This window comes from Balaenoptera musculus, chromosome X (assembly GCF_009873245.2).
Source record: "Balaenoptera musculus isolate JJ_BM4_2016_0621 chromosome X, mBalMus1.pri.v3, whole genome shotgun sequence".
Classification (NCBI taxonomy): Eukaryota; Metazoa; Chordata; class Mammalia; order Artiodactyla; family Balaenopteridae; genus Balaenoptera; species Balaenoptera musculus.
In genome coordinates this window covers 50864800-50880573 of record NC_045806.1, presented here as the reverse complement: position 1 = coordinate 50880573, position 15774 = coordinate 50864800, and the positions used below count along the sequence as shown (strand labels likewise).

The following is a 15774-nucleotide window of genomic DNA, read 5'->3' as shown; positions in this document are numbered from 1 at the left end:
AGAACTATCAACTGCAAATACTACATGTAGCAAAAATATCCATCAAGAATGAGGAATAAATTAAGACATTCTCAGATGAAGAAAACTAAGAGAATCTGTCACCAGCAGATCTACCCTAAAATAATAATAGCTAAAGGAATCTTTCCTAAAAGAAGACAACATGGAATATCAGGAAGGAAGAAAAACCAAGAGAAAGAGTAAGAATATAATTAAAATACAGTACATTTTCCTTCTTCTGTTTAGTTTTCTAAATCATTTCTGATGGTGGAAGCAGTAATATGGTTCTCTACAAACATAACTCTTATGTAGGAGAAATATTTCAGATAGTTATATTATAAATGGTGGAGGGTAAAGGGGGCATAAAGGGAGGTAATGTTTCTACTCTTCACTCACCCTAATAAAAAGATGACAGAGAAGACTATGATAAATTATGAAATATAATACCTAGAGCAACCACTGAAAAAACTATAGAAAAAGATACACTTAAAAACAGTATAGGTAAAATGTAATTCCAAAAAACATTCAATTAAAGATAGGAAGGCAGCAAAAAGGAAACAACAGAGAATCAAATAAGAGAGAGATCAAATAGTAAACAAAAATTAAATGATACACTTAAGTCCTAACTTATCAATAAGTACACTGGATATAAATGACCTAAATACTGCAATCCAAATACTGATCAGCCAAGATGATTAAAAAATATGACCTGTCTATGTGCTGTCTACAAGAATCTCACTTCAAATATAAAGATATAGGTATGTTGAAAGAATGAAAGAAGATATACCATGGAAACATTAATCCAAGGAAAGCAGGAATGGATATATTAATATCAGATAAAGTAGACTTCAGAGCAAAGAAAATTACTAGGTACAGAGAGGTACATTAGATAATGACAAAAGTGTCAGTCTGCCAAGAAGACCTGGCAGTCCTAAATGGGTATACACCAACAACAGAACTGTAAAATATGAGAGGCAAATCTGACAGAACCAAAGGAAGAAATAGACAAAGCCACAATTATAGCTGGGGTCTTTAACATACGTCTATCATTTGATAGAACTAGACTAGACAGAAAATCAGCAAGGGTATAGAGCTCCACAACACCATCAATGACAGGATCTAATTAACATTTATAGAACATTCCACCCAACAACAGGATACACATACTTTTCAAGTGTCCATGGAACATATACCAATATAGATAGACCATATTCTGGGATACAAAAAAAAATTCTTAACAAATTTAAAAGACAGGAAATACAGTGTGTTCTCTGACATTAATAAAGTCAAACTAGAAATCAAGAAGTCAGAAAAAAATACCAGGAAAAAGGATAATAATAATTAAAAAAATTCTAAAATAACGCATGTTTCAAAGATGAAGTCTCAAGGGAAATAAAAATACATTGAACTGAGTGAAAATGAAAATGAAACATATCAAAATGAAACTTGAACATATCAAAATGGGATGACGCAAAAGCAGTGGTGAGAGGGAAATTTGTAGCACCAATGCCTACTTTAGAACAGAGGAAATGCCTCTAATTAATAATCTAAGCTCCTACCTCAAGAAACTAGAAAAGAAGAGCAAAATAAAACCGAGGCAAGCAGAAAACAGGAAATAATACAGATAAGAGCAGATACTGATGATTAAAAGCAGAAAGAAAAGTAGAGAAATCAATGAAACAGAAAGCTGAATATTTGAAAAAATATATAAAATTGAAAAACCTCTAGCAACACTAACAAAGAAAAAAGAGAGAAGACACAAATTACAGACATCAGGAATGAAACAGAAAATGTCACTACCAACCCCACAGACTTCAAAAGAATAGCAAAGGAATACTATGAACAATTCTACTCATTACAAGTTACATGAAATGGGTCAATTCTCAAAAAACACTACCACAACTCACCCGATATAAAATAGATAATTTGAATAACCCTGAAACTATTTAGAAAATTAAATTTGTAAAGTAGCAACCCCCAAAACCAGAACCTCCATGCCCATTTGGTTTCACTGGAGAATTTTACCAAATGGTTAAAGAGAATTAACCCCATTTCTTAACAGTCTCTCCAAAAAGCAGAAGTGGAAAGAACACATCTCCATTTATTTTATGAAGCCCTTAATACCCTGAAACAATTTCAGGCAAAGACAATGCAAGAAAATTATAAATTAATATCCTTCATGATTATAGATGTAAAAATCGTTATCAAAGTATTAGCAAATAGAATTCAGCAATATATTAAAAAAAATTGACACCATGACCAAGAGGGGTTTATTCCAGAGATGCAAGGTTAGTTTGTTATTCAAAAATCAATTAATGTTATTTATCATATCAAAAGGCTAAAGAAGAGAAATCTCATGATTATGTCAATTAATACAGATAAAGCACTTGACAAAAGTCAGCACATATTTATGATAAAATCTCTTTAAAAAACTAGGAATGGGGGTGGGGGGACTTTCTCAACTTGATAAAGTACATCTACAAATACCCTTCAGCTAGCTAACAATACACTTACTTGTCAAAGAATGAATGCTGTCCTACGTAGATCACAAACAAGGCAAGGATGTCCACTCTCAGCACTGCTAGTCCATATAGCACTAGAGGTTTTAGGCAGGACAATTAGGCAAGAAAGTAAATAAAAAGCGTACAAGATGGAAAGGAAGAAATAAAATTGTTTTTGTTTGCAGATAACATGATTTGTCTATGTAGGAAATCCTGATAAGTCAAAAACAAAACAAAAAACCAGAAAACTCCTACATCTAACACGTGGGTCAGCAAGATTGCAGAATGTAAGATCAGCATTAAAAAAAAATAGCAATATGCATGTGGAAACTACAATTACAAAACATGAAACCACTTACAAGCACTCAGAAACATGAAATACCTAAGTGTAACAAAGATTTAACAAAAGATGTATAGGACTTTTATGCTGAAAACTACAAAATGCTAATAAAACAAATCAAAGGCGATCTAAATAGAGAGAGACACTGTATCCAGGGTTTGGTAGATGAGTCAATATAGTAAAGATGCCAATCCTCCCAAATTGATGTACAAATTTAATAAAATTCCCATCAAAATGCCAGAAAGATTTTTGGTAGATATAGACAAAATTATTCTAAAATTTATATGGCAAGGCAGAAGAACTAGAATGGCCAAAAGAATTTTGAGATATAAAAATAAATGGGAGAAATCGCTCTTCCTGATTTCAAAACTTATTATATAGCTACAGTGATTAAGATTGCGTGATACTGACAAAGGGACAGACACATAGGTAATTGGAACAAAATTGAGAATCCAGAAATTGACCCACACAAGTATGGCCAACTGATTTTTGACAGAGGTGCAAAAGTAATCCAACAAAGGAAGGACAGTCTTTATAACAAACGGTACTGAAGCAATTGCATATCCATAAGCAAAAAAAAAAAAAAAAAGAATCTCAACCTAAACCTCGAACTTTGTACCAAAGTTAACTCAGAGTGGATTGTAGACATAAATGTAACTATAAAACTTTCTGAAGATAACATAGGAGAAAATTTGCAGACCCTAGAGCTTAGTGAAGACTCTTAGACATGACACCAGAGCATTATCCATAAAATATATATATAGATTGGACTTCATCAAAAAAAAGTTTTAAATGTTCTGCTAAGGACCTGGTTAAGAGGATGAAAAGACAAGCTAATAAATGGGAGAAAATATTTGCAAACCTCATATCTGACAAAGCACTCATATCTAGGACACATAAAGAATTCTCAAAACTCAACCCTGAGAAAACAAACAGTCCAATGGGCCAAAGACATGCACAGACATTTTTTGGAAAAGGACATACAGATGGCAAATAAGTACATGAGAAGATGTTCAGTATCACTAGCCACTAGGGAAGTGCAAATTAAGATCACTTTGAGGTATCTCCATATACCTTTTAAAACAGTTCAAGCAAAATGGCTGGCCACATAGAGGAACTAGATCACTCATACATTGTTGGCGGGCATGTGAAATGGTACAGCCGCTCTGGAAAACAGTTTGGCAGTTTCTCAAAAAACTAAGCATGCAATTACCATACAAACCAGCAATTGCAGTCTTGGCCATTTATCCTAGAGAAATGAAAACTTAAGGTCACACTAAAACTCGTAGTTGGATATTCATAGCAGCTTTATTCATAACCGCCAAAAACTGGAATCAGCCCAGATGTCCTTCAGTGGACATTGTTTAGAATTGTCAGTGCATGGTGGTAATAAAGAGCAGACCAACTTTAGTTGGTTCTATTAATTTTTTTTTAATTCTCTGCACACAATGCACCTCTTTATTTTCCGCACCTGGGGTGGACTGCTCTCACTGCCCGGCCCTTGGTAAACCACTGCTGAGAGGTAACAGTGGTACCATCAAAGGCTGCAGTGACACCGCTGTCCCTCCACTAAAGCATGGGCCAGGCTCCCCGCCAGCCCCCGAGAAACTGACTTTAGAAATAGCAGTAAATAGAGGCTATTTCTGAACTCCATCTTCATAACTCTGCTTCCCTCTCATAACGAGGAGTCTTAGCCCTTCTGCCCCTCAGTCAGGGTCCCTAGTCCTTGCCATTTCTTGCCACAGTGGACAATAGAAAAAGGCTCCAAAACACCTTGGATTGTGGCTACCCTGGCCCTCATACGCAAAGGATAAAGCTGCCATTTTGCTGGTGACAGTCCTCCTCCCGAAGGAGAGGAAATACCACGGTGCTTTTGAGGAAGCCTTTGTGCCTTTGATTTTCCAGTTCCAGGCAGCACTTTAACTGTGACCCCACCAGGTGAAAACCTTTGGTTTATTTTGATTTAATCTGGGATTGCAGTGTCCCCTGCCTGACAACATGGGGTTGTCTATAAGCAGAATTGGACACGGATGGAGGAGGGAGGATTAGATAAAAGGCACTCATCCAAGCAGGGAAAGATGTACTATGTTGATTTCTATGAAGTGTCAGTGAGAGAGATCTCTCACCCCTGATTTCATTTAGTAGTAGTCGCTAGCATCTTAACTGAATTGATTACAAATTAGGAAGGCTTGGGCCAGCCCTATAAAATGCCATTATTCATACTGACATTATGAGGTGACTTATGTTAATGATTATTATTAGAGTCTTAATAAGTGGTAATATACCTTGCTACTCATGCTAGTACATGTGCACACATGCATGTGCACACACACACACACACACACACACACACATTATACACACATCCTACCCATTGTAGGCTCTTTATAACAAAGTTTAAACCACTGTGGTAAAGGAGATAACCATAGCAGAAGAGTTGGGCAGTGTGGGGAGGGACAGGTACTATCATTTGTTGACTGCTCACCACGTGCCACATACTCTGCTTGGGGACTTTACATGTCTTAGCTCATTTAGCCCTCAGCAAAGAACCTGTAAGGTAAGTGCTATTATTATTCCTGTGCTACTGATGAGGAGACCAGGGCTGAGAAAAGTGAAAAGAGATAATCAGATTATTTCACTCTCCTGCTGCTTAAAGTTCTACAATGATTCCCCCTTCTCCTGAAGATAAAAGTACTCGCTCCTCATCTCAATCTCCAGGCTGTGTTCTGGCAACTTCCCTAGTTTCATCTCAGACAGCCCCCACCACACCACACCACACACACACACACACACACACACACGCACACGCACACGCACACGCACACGCACACACACACACACACCTCTTGCAGTAGATGTTCCAGCCACACTGACCTTTTTTCAGTTCCTCTAATGTGCCATATTCTTTTCTGTTCTAGGGCCATTGCAAATAGTATTCTCTCTGCCTGGACTGCTCTCCTCTATGTCTACCTGCTACCCACCATCTACCTCCGACCCATTCTCCAGGTCTTAGCTTAGATGTCACATTCTCAGTTTCTCAGGGGAGCTTCCTGTGACAGCCCCCTTGACTACAGTGTCCCTCAGACTATGTTAGAACCCTTTGGTGTGTCTTTCCATTGCATTCTGCATTTCATCCATATTACTTATCACTTAGTTTTACATGTGTTCAGGGTCTATTTTCCTCATTAGATGAAGATCCCTGTCCACAGGCTGTCCTGTTCTCTGCTCTATCTCTAGCACCTAGTACAGTGGCTGGCACATGATAGATGTTCCATAAGTATTTGTTGAATGAATGTATCTTTAAGCCTTCTATAATTGGTGCATAATCGGTGCTCAATGAATATAATTAAACTATAAATATAGTTGTTATTCTTATTGTCCAAGGACAAATAGCTAGTCAGGGGCAGAACCAGGAATTATACCCACGTCTGAATCTAAAGCCCATGTTCCTTTCAAATTATGGCTCTGCCTGCAGAAATGGGTTCTAGGCCTAGCACTGCCACAAACTGGCTGTATGAATCAGGGTGAGACACTATATCACTCTGAATCTCAGTTTTCCCATCTGTAAATTGGGGTAGGGATAGGTGAAGTTTAGACTGCTCTGTATGCAATCTAGAGGAAGAGAATAGAAGTCTAGATGGGAGGGGGCTCTAAGTAGTGGATTAACTGACCAGTACAAATCACTATCATCCCTCTGCAAGGCAGTTGAACAGGTATACCGAGAACCCTCAATATGTTTATGCCCCTTAGCCTGGGTAACCCCAGTCAGGCAGTGTGGAGTAGTGGGTGGTGTTAGAGAGCCCTGGGTTCAAATCCCAGCATCCCATTTACTGCAACTTACCATCCTGAACTCCCAATTTCCTTCTTTACAGATGGGATAATAACACCCATCCTTTTAACCTTTTCTAAGGTAAAAGCAATATAATAACTTGAAAAGAAATTTTTGAATATTGAAAGAAAAATTTCTCCTGTCATCCTACCCACCTAACATAATTCTTTCTGTGGTTCTGTGCCATTGAGGGCCACCTCTTGAGGCAGGAGCCACAGGCAATGCTGAAGAAAGGAGAGAGAATGAACACAGAAGCAGGCTGAGGTCAGAGGCCAGAGGCCAGGGTGTGGAGCAAGAGTAACCTTGGGATGGGCTGGGGCAGAGGAGAAAGCCAGCTACTGAGGCAGAATAAAGGAGATGCCTAATCTGAGTAACGGATGATGGCTAGACAGAACCTGAGAACCAGAGAGTAGAGAGTGAGTGGGAGGGCAACAGTGTGCCCTAGAGGGGCTTCCTTCCAAAGTTTTGTGGCTCTTTCACTTAGGCAGGCTTCAGTGGTCTCAAAGATCCTTGAAACTGTACTCTTGCCAATTCCTTTTGTTTAGTCACATGCATGTGTATTTTGAAATTGCAATCCTAGTGTATATACCTTTTCATGGAGTATCTTCAACATTTTCCATGTCACAAGTCTTCATAATGATTCCTTTTAGTGGCTGCCAAATATTCCAATTTTGCCCATAGGCCAGAAAGCATATCCCTGTGTATTAACTTTTTGCTTCCCTGACTTATTTCTTTAGAATAAATTGCTAGGTGTGGGATTACTGAGCCAGAGGGTATGCAATTGGGATTTAACAACCAGAAATAGGTTTTATTTTTTCTAGGAAAAGAAATGAGCTGCAGTTCTTCCCGTCTCCTACCTCTTCTGGAACTGATGAGGGGACCCTATAGAGCTGTGCGGTCCAATATGAGAGCCATTATCCCCATGTGGCTGTTTAAACTTAATTTTAATCAATTGATTAAAATTAAATAAAATTCAAAATTCAGTTCCTCGGTTGCACTAGCCATATTTTGAATGCTCAGTAGCTTCATGTGCCTAGTGGCTACTGTATTAGAAAGCATAGATACAGAAAATTTCCATCATTGTAGAAAATTTATTGGATAGTGCTGCTCTAGAGTTTCTCAAGAGGTCATGGTTGGCATCTTGGGTGGGAGTTATTTGTGATGTGGGACTTTCCTGTGCATTGAGAGGCTGTTTAGCATTTCTGGCCCATATCCACTAAATGCCAGTAGTGCTGTCCCTTGAATCAATCTAACAGCTAAAACCTGCCCCACGTTTGCAAATGCTCCATCAAGGAACAAAATCATCCCCATTCGAGACCCACTGAGCTTTTATCTTAGAAGAAAGAATCTCCTGTCTTTGTGGGGATGGCTTCAGGCTGCCTCTGCCTGAAGAGAGGGAAGCTTAGAAAGATGGCTTAACAAGATAGCCCTGGCTCAGGGCCTAACTCTGTACTCCATTTCTCTAACTCTGTACTCCATTTCCCTTTTCCTGCCTTCTCCTGCTGGTCTGTTTCCTCATTTTGGGGAATGGCAGGAACAAGACCCTGCAGATGGAAAAGATCAAGACCCGTTTGAAGGCTGAGTTTGAGGCCCTTGAATCAGAGGAGAGGCACCTGAAGGAATACAAGCAGGAGATGGACCTCCTGCTACAGGAGAAGATGGCCCATGTGGAGGAACTCCGACTGATCCACGCTGATATCAATGTGGTATGTGGGTGGCTGCCTGAAGCCTATTTCTGGGCCCTTTGAGGAGGAATAGGCAGTAGTGAGTGCTGTGGACTCTCCTTGAGATGTGGCTGTGGCCAACTTGGGGGAGTAGGCATGAGGCTATGGTGAAATGGAAGAATCCAGGAGTTCTGAGACCCAGCCCTGGCTCTGTCACTGATCGACTGTATATCACTGGACAAGTTCCTTCTTCTCTCGGGGCCTCATTTTCCTTCTCTGTACCATGAGAGGGATTCAGTCACCTCTGAGGTCTCATTCAGCACTGATGTGCTCTCATTCTGGGAGTCTAGGAGTTGAGAGCTAGCCTTGGGGAAAAGCAGAGCAGGCAGATGCCTTGGGGATCTAACTTAAATTTAGGGCTCCAAAGCTTCCAACTAAGCCAAACCAACCATCTCTGCCAGCCTACCATACTGGGGCTCCCTCATTACAGTCTCTCTTTTGGAGACCCTTGGAATGTGGGGAATGAACTGCCTGCTATGGTGATAAGTCCCCCACTTTTTAGAGTTATTAAAGCAGAGTCTGAATGGTCACCTGTCTGGGCTACAGTATTGGTGATTCCTTCACCAGGAGGGAGGTTGGAGGTGCTGACCTGTAAGGCCCTTTCCAACCCTTAGAGCCTATGATAATGAGATTTTTTTTTTTAATCACGTTTGAAGGAGCTAAGTTTCTATTCTTGGGAAACTCATTTCTGTGGCAATATATACTTCCTGATATTGCCAGGCCTAGGGTCTTAAAGGAAATATGAATGCAATTTGGACAGTAGTTACCTGGGATTTTCTGTGTCACAAGATCACAGGATATCAGGGTCTCATGAGGAGTTGGCAGTTCTGCTGCCAGCTAACTAAGGATAGAGAAATAAACAAGGTATTAGTCACAGAGGGGCTGAAAATCTGGGCCAGTGGATCTCCAACTTGAACATGCCTCATGAGTCACCTAGAGGGCCTGTTAAAACACAGGTTGTTGGACTTCACCCCAGAATTTCTGATTGCTTATATCTGGGGTGGTACCTGAGAATCTACATTTCTAATGAGTTCCCAGTTGATGCTGATGCTGCTGATCTGGTAACTGCATTTTGGGAACCACTGATCTAGGAGAAAACCACTGGCCTGGGAGGCAGAAGCTCTGAGTCTTTATGTAGACTTTGCTCCTAGGAAGTATTTCTCTGAGGAAGTTACTTCTTCTCTCTGAGTCTCAATTCTCTGATCTGTAAAATGGTGGTGGGGTGCACTACATGAGCTCTAAGGGCCATTCCAGCTCTAAGATGCTATATTTGAATAATAACTACCACTAATTGAGCCTCTACTCTGTGTTAGCCCCTGTACTGAGCGCTTATATGAATTCAATCGTTGAATCTTCACCAAGATTATATGAGGTAGGTATGATTGTTATCACCATTATACAGATGAAAAAACTGAGGCTTGACAAGAGTCACATAGAATACATAGTGGATTGAGGACTTGATCATAGATTGGTTTGGCTCTGGAGCCTGTGCTATTATCCACTCAGCTGTACAGCCTCGCTGAGAATCTTGGAGTCTTTTCTCTGTGCTTACCTCACTCTGTGTTCCAGATGGAAAACACCATCAAACAGTCTGAGAATGACTTAAACAAGCTGCTAGAGTCTACCCGGCGGCTACATGATGAGTATAAGCCGCTGAAGGAACATGTGGATGCCCTGCGCATGACTCTGGGCCTGCAGAGGCTCCCTGACTTATGTGAAGAGGAGGAGAAGCTCTCCTTGGAGTAAGCTGCCTGCCTCCTGTCCCTGCAACATACACCACACACACACACACACACACACACACACACACACATACACACATAAAGCCTGGTCTGAAAGTCAGGGTACCCAGTCCTAGCCCCAGGCCTGTCAGTGGCTGACTCATTGCATGACCTTGGGTAAGTCTCTGTGTTGGGCTGTTAGATGATTAGACTAGAATTACTAGATGGCTTTTAGAGTTCTTTGTGCAATTTTGACAATACAAGACTATGTCTATGACTCGTTGTGTGTGTATGCATCTGTGACTCTTAAGAGGTCACTTCCCAAGTCAAGGTCTAGAAGGGGTGTCCAGAAACCTTGAAAACACAGAAGGGTGAGCTTTCATGGCCTCCAGGGGCTAGCCTGGAACTTTATCTCAAGACCCAGAGTTAGGAACTAGGCTTACTTTACAGAGACACAGAGCTCAGTTCAGTAGAAGGAATAGAAGGGAACATACTTCCTTAAGGTAGAGCAGGCTGCCTGTGGAAGTGGTGAGCTTCTTATTCCTAGAGGTATGCCAGCAGAGGCCTGAGGACACTTAATAGGAATACTGCAAAGGATCACGGGATGGAGGGTAGACAAATGCCCTTTGAGGACTTGGCTAGCCTTGGGATTTTTTTTATTTTTCTGGGCCTGTCAGAGCCAAGGAGCAGGAGGAGTACCCTTCCCAACACACAGTGGGCCTGGCACCCAGGGAGAAGAGCCTTGTGCTGGAGAGGGTGCAGGAACTTCCTACAGTGAGCCACAGCCCAACCCCCTTCGTTCTGTAGCATGGAGTCCTTAAGAGGGGCAAGGTTCTCCTTGCTTTCAGAATGATCCAGCTAATGTCTCTCATCTCCAAAGTTACTTTGAGAAGCAGAAAGCAGAGTGGCAGACGGAGCCTCAGGAGCCCCCGATCCCTGAATCCTTGGCCGCCGCAGCCGCTGCCGCCCAACAACTCCAAGTGGCTAGGAAGCAGGACACTCGGCAGACAGCCACCTTCAGGCAGCAGCCCCCACCTATGAAGGTGAGTGAGCTGGGTATGGACTGTGGAGGAAGCAAGGTATCCTCAAGCAGCCCCATGGAAGGTTGGGTCTGGGTCTTTGGCCTTACTTATTTGGGGTCTTCCTAAAACAGCCTTCGCTTGGGGCACAGAGGAAGGGGTGGTGTGTATGTATGCTGTAGTAGAGCCACTGGTCTTGTTGCCTCATATTCCCAGAGGGGTTAGAATGCAGGGAGATTGGCAGGCTCTGCTAAAGTATAATTTTCAGAAAGTTAGAAACGTGACTCGGACAAATATATAGTGAACGTGTGTCATTAACGAGGGAGCCAGCAGCATTACAAAGCTGGTTCCAGAAGCATTAGAGGAACAGATAATTATATAGTCAGGTCAGGGAAGGAAAGGAATGCCGAAATAAGTTTGCAATGTTAAATCCAGAACTGGTTAATGTCCTACAGGAAAATAAAACTGTAATCTTTGTGATTACCTTTTCTTTGGAACAAAAATAATTTGCATCTCTACTGGGCAAAAACCATTTGTGCCTTATCAACATTAAGTCACAGCATCTGGGCCCTGATCAATAGTAAATAGTCAAATAGTATACTATTTAATGGAAAAATATTTATAGTCAGTGGAACAGAATAGAGAGCCCAGAAATAAACCCACTCACCTACGTTCAATTAATCTTCGACAAAGGAGGCAGGAATATACAATGGAGACAAGACAGTCTCTTCAGCAAGTGGTATTGGGAAAGCTGGACAGCTGCATGTAAATCAATGAAGTTAGAACACTCCCTCACACCATACTCAAAAGTAAGCTCAAAACGGCTTAAAGACTTAAATGTAAGACATGATACCATACAACTCCTAGAAGAGAACACAGGCAAAACATTCTCTGACATAAATTGTACCAGTGTTTTCTTGGGTCAGTCTCCCAAGGCAATAGAAATAAAAGCAAAAGTAAACAAATGGGACCTATTCAAACTTATAAGCTTTTGCACAGCAAAGGAAACCATAAACAAAAATGAAAAGCCAACCTACGGAATGGGAGGAAATATTTGCAAATGATGCGACCAACAAGGACTTAATTCCCAAAATATAAACACAGCTCATACAACTCAATAACACAAAAACCAACAATCCCATCAAAGAATGGGCAGAGGACCTCAGTAGACATTTCTCCAAAGAAGACATACAGATGGCCAATAGGCACATGAACAGATGCTCAGCATCACTAATTGTTGGAGAAATGCAAATCAAAACTACAATGATGTATCACCTCACACCGGTCAGAATGGCCATCATTAAAAATTCTACAAATAACAAATGCTGGAGAGGGTGTGGAGAAAAGGGAACCCTCCTACACTGTTGGCGGGAACGTAAATTGGTGCAGCCACTATGGAGAACAGTATGGAAGTTCCTTAAAAGACTAAAATTTGAGTTACCATATGATCCTGCAATCCCACTCCTAGGCATATATCCAGGGAAAACTCTAATTCAAAAAGATACATGCACCCCAATGTTCATAGCAGTACTATTTACAATAGCCAAGACATGGAAGCAACCTAAATGTCCATCGACAGATGAACGGATAAAGATGATGTGGTACATATATACAATGGAATACTACTCAGCCATAAAAAAGAATGAAATAATGCCATTTGCAGCAACATGGATGGACCTAGAGATTATCATACTAAGTGAAGACCGAGAAAGACAAATACCATATGATATCATTTATATGTGAAATATAAAATATGATACAAATGAACTTATTTACAAAACAGAAACAGACTCACAGACATAGAAAACAAACTTATGGTTACCAAAGGGGAAAGGGGGTGGGACAGGGGTAAATTAGGCTTTTGGGATTAGCAGATACAGACTACTGTGTATAAAATAGATAAACAACAAGGTCCTACTGTATAGCACAAGGAACTATATTCAATATCCTGTAATAAACCATAACAGAAAAGAATATCTATCTATCTACCTATCTATCTATCTATCATCTATACCGTTTTGCTGTATACCAGAAGCTACCACAACATTTTAAATCAACTATACTTCAATTTTTTAAATAAGTAGTAAATAGTCAAACAAAGAGACATTCTCCTAGAGCAAGGGTCAGCAAACCAGAACCCATAGGCCAAGTGTGACCTGCTCCCCGTTTTGTAAATAAAGTTTTATTGGCCCACACACATGCCTGCTTGTTTATGTATTGTCTATAGCTTCTTTTACGTAAGCAGTTAGAGCTGAGTAGTTGCAACTAAAATCATATGACCTGAAAAGAAAGTCCAAAATGTTTACGATCTTGGCCTTTACTGAAAAAGTTTATTGATACCTGTCCTAGAGAATTAAATAATCCTTGAGTGAGCCTGTTAGACCATGCTCCAGTATAATGCTTAATGAATATGCAATTCACATTTTGCCTTATTGCCAAATTTTGGATATTTTTCCTTAATACCCCTCTTTGACTCTCACTCCCTTATATCCTTTGCATCCCTTACATCCAGCACAGATCTCGCTACTTGGGACTCGCTACTTGGGTCTTGCTTCTTTCTGTTGGGAAATCGCAATTGCTTGTGGGGGCCCCTGGGAAAGATGAACCATGGCCTAGAGGAATCTGACCACTAACTTGCTTTGTCTTGTGCCCCCCACCAGGCCTGCTTGTCATGTCATCAACAAATTCACCGGAATGCACCTATATGCCCTCTGTGCAAAGCCAAGAGTCGGTCCAGGAACCCCAAAAAGCCAAAACGGAAGCAGGATGAATGAAAAGAGGGAGAACACTTAGAGCTCTGCTGCTCGTAACCCCTCCCCTTGGCCAGAGTGATTGATGTCTCCATGTGAAACAACCCTTCCCCACCTCTACAAAGTCTCCTATTTAATGTGATGGAAGCACAACCCCTCTCTCACTCTGCTCTTATTTCTTTTTGCTCTTGGAGTTTCTGGTTTAGGAAGAGATGTGGTTCAGGTGCTAATGACAGTTGTGTCTGAAGATCCCTTCTCTCTCACCCACATTTCAACCCTTGCCCTTGTTTGAAGCTAAGGGAAGGGCAGAAGTCCCAGATGTGATTCTCTGTCTCTTGTGCCTGAGGCCTGGGGCCTAAGGCCTGAGGGCCTGGGGAGGCCCATATCTTGTTTCAGGTGAAGGCTCCAGTGTGCCCCCTCCCTGTACTTTTGCCTTAGGCTCTGAAGGGACAACAGTCTTCTTGTTGGACTTTTCAATAGGCTTGGTGCATTTATCTCCCCCACCCCAAACCTCATCTCTTCCTCAAGGCCCGGAGGTAGCTTGGAAAAGCTCTCCTTTTCATATTCATTTGGGAGGCCTGGCTGTTATTATTGAGCTCACCACCCCACCACCTGGCAGTTTCCCAGATATACTAAAGTTCTCAGGTACCAGGCTATGTGTCTGGGGATCCTAAAATCTGTGGGCTTTTCTCCCATAATAAAACCTAGCTTTTGAAAATCAGTAGCAGATGTTCCCCACAGTGAAATCAAGGAGCCAGACCCACTCCACAAGTCCTGCCTAACTCGATGCCTAAGTCATTGGTCTGAGGGCTCTGCTATCGGGGCTGCCTTAGGCTGTAGAGGCCCCAGGCTGACGTTTGTGTTGCCTTTTGTTCAAAACCATTACTCTGGCACTTACTCAAATGGTATATCTTAGAGGTCAGAGTAGTGGGTTGAGATTCAAGTGAAAGCCAGTCACTTTACACATGCAAGTAGGTGGGACTTCTACTCCAGTCTCTCTTCTCTAAGGCAGCCTCAGCTCAGGTCAGCTTTTGGCCACCCCTTTTCCTGTGGATTGTGCAGGTGGACTTCCCTCTCAAAAGAAAAGGCACCAGGCTCCCCAAGCCCTACAGCTCTTCCCTCCTCCAAAGCCACATCTCTAGTCAAGTCGCTCTCAAACTTAAGGGACAGGGATGGGGGCTGACTGACTGAAAAAGTGTTAGCTCCTGGCTGGGGAGGGGGGGATATTTTTCCTTCCTTTCTTAGCTGTAGTTTTAAGTTGCCACAGTGTCTGTGTGTTCATAATATATAAAAGGTTCCTCTGCTCTTTGAAAGTAAGAGCGTTATGTCTGTACAAATCCTTTTAAATAAACATTTGTTCATTGGAGTAAATGCTGACTCAATGCCTACAAGTACCAGGTAACAGAAAAGATGTAATGCCCTTTCCCCTTCTGGGTAGCTCTTCTTTACTCTTATTCACTCCACCCTACAAGTGAGAAAACCAGGCACACCGCCGCATAATAATTTACCCTATTTTTATAATAATTTCCATGTATTCAGTGCCTACTCTGTGTCAAGTCTCTATGTAAGATGCTTTATATAGATGATTGTATTTGATTTTCAAAACAACTTTTCAAGCTAAGTATTCTTATTGCCATTTTCCAAAAATGTAAACTGAAGCTCAGAGAAGTTAAATAACTTGTACAGAGTTAAACAGACAGCTAGTAAGAGAAGTTTCAGGATTTGAACACAGATTTGTCTGGTTCCAGAGTCCTTTTTTTTTTTTCCTACTTTTTCTCCATGATCACTTTTTTAAGCTTGTCTCCCTTTTGGGATGGCTTGATCACAGGAGTAGGTGAAATAACTCTGAACTAGAAATCAGGGACTAGGAATTCAGTGACTGATGCAGGAATG

General features: G+C 41.2%; 1 protein-coding gene across 2 annotated transcripts in view; it reads left to right on the top strand.

Annotated features, from left to right (window-relative positions):
- The window catches only part of ZC4H2 (zinc finger C4H2-type containing), a 35285-nt gene extending 20033 nt beyond the window's left edge, over positions 1-15252 (top strand). The window contains exons 2-5 of one of the 2 annotated variants that reach the window (XM_036839927.1): positions 8202-8373; positions 9961-10133; positions 10993-11155; positions 13792-15252. In XM_036839927.1, the coding sequence (XP_036695822.1) occupies positions 8202-8373; positions 9961-10133; positions 10993-11155; positions 13792-13905 (622 nt within the window). In that variant the 3' untranslated portion in view covers positions 13906-15252. The remainder of the gene's footprint in view (positions 1-8201; positions 8374-9960; positions 10134-10992; positions 11156-13791) is intronic. The other variant, XM_036839928.1, reaches the window with a different exon arrangement.
- Positions 15253-15774: the final 522 nt, after the last annotated feature.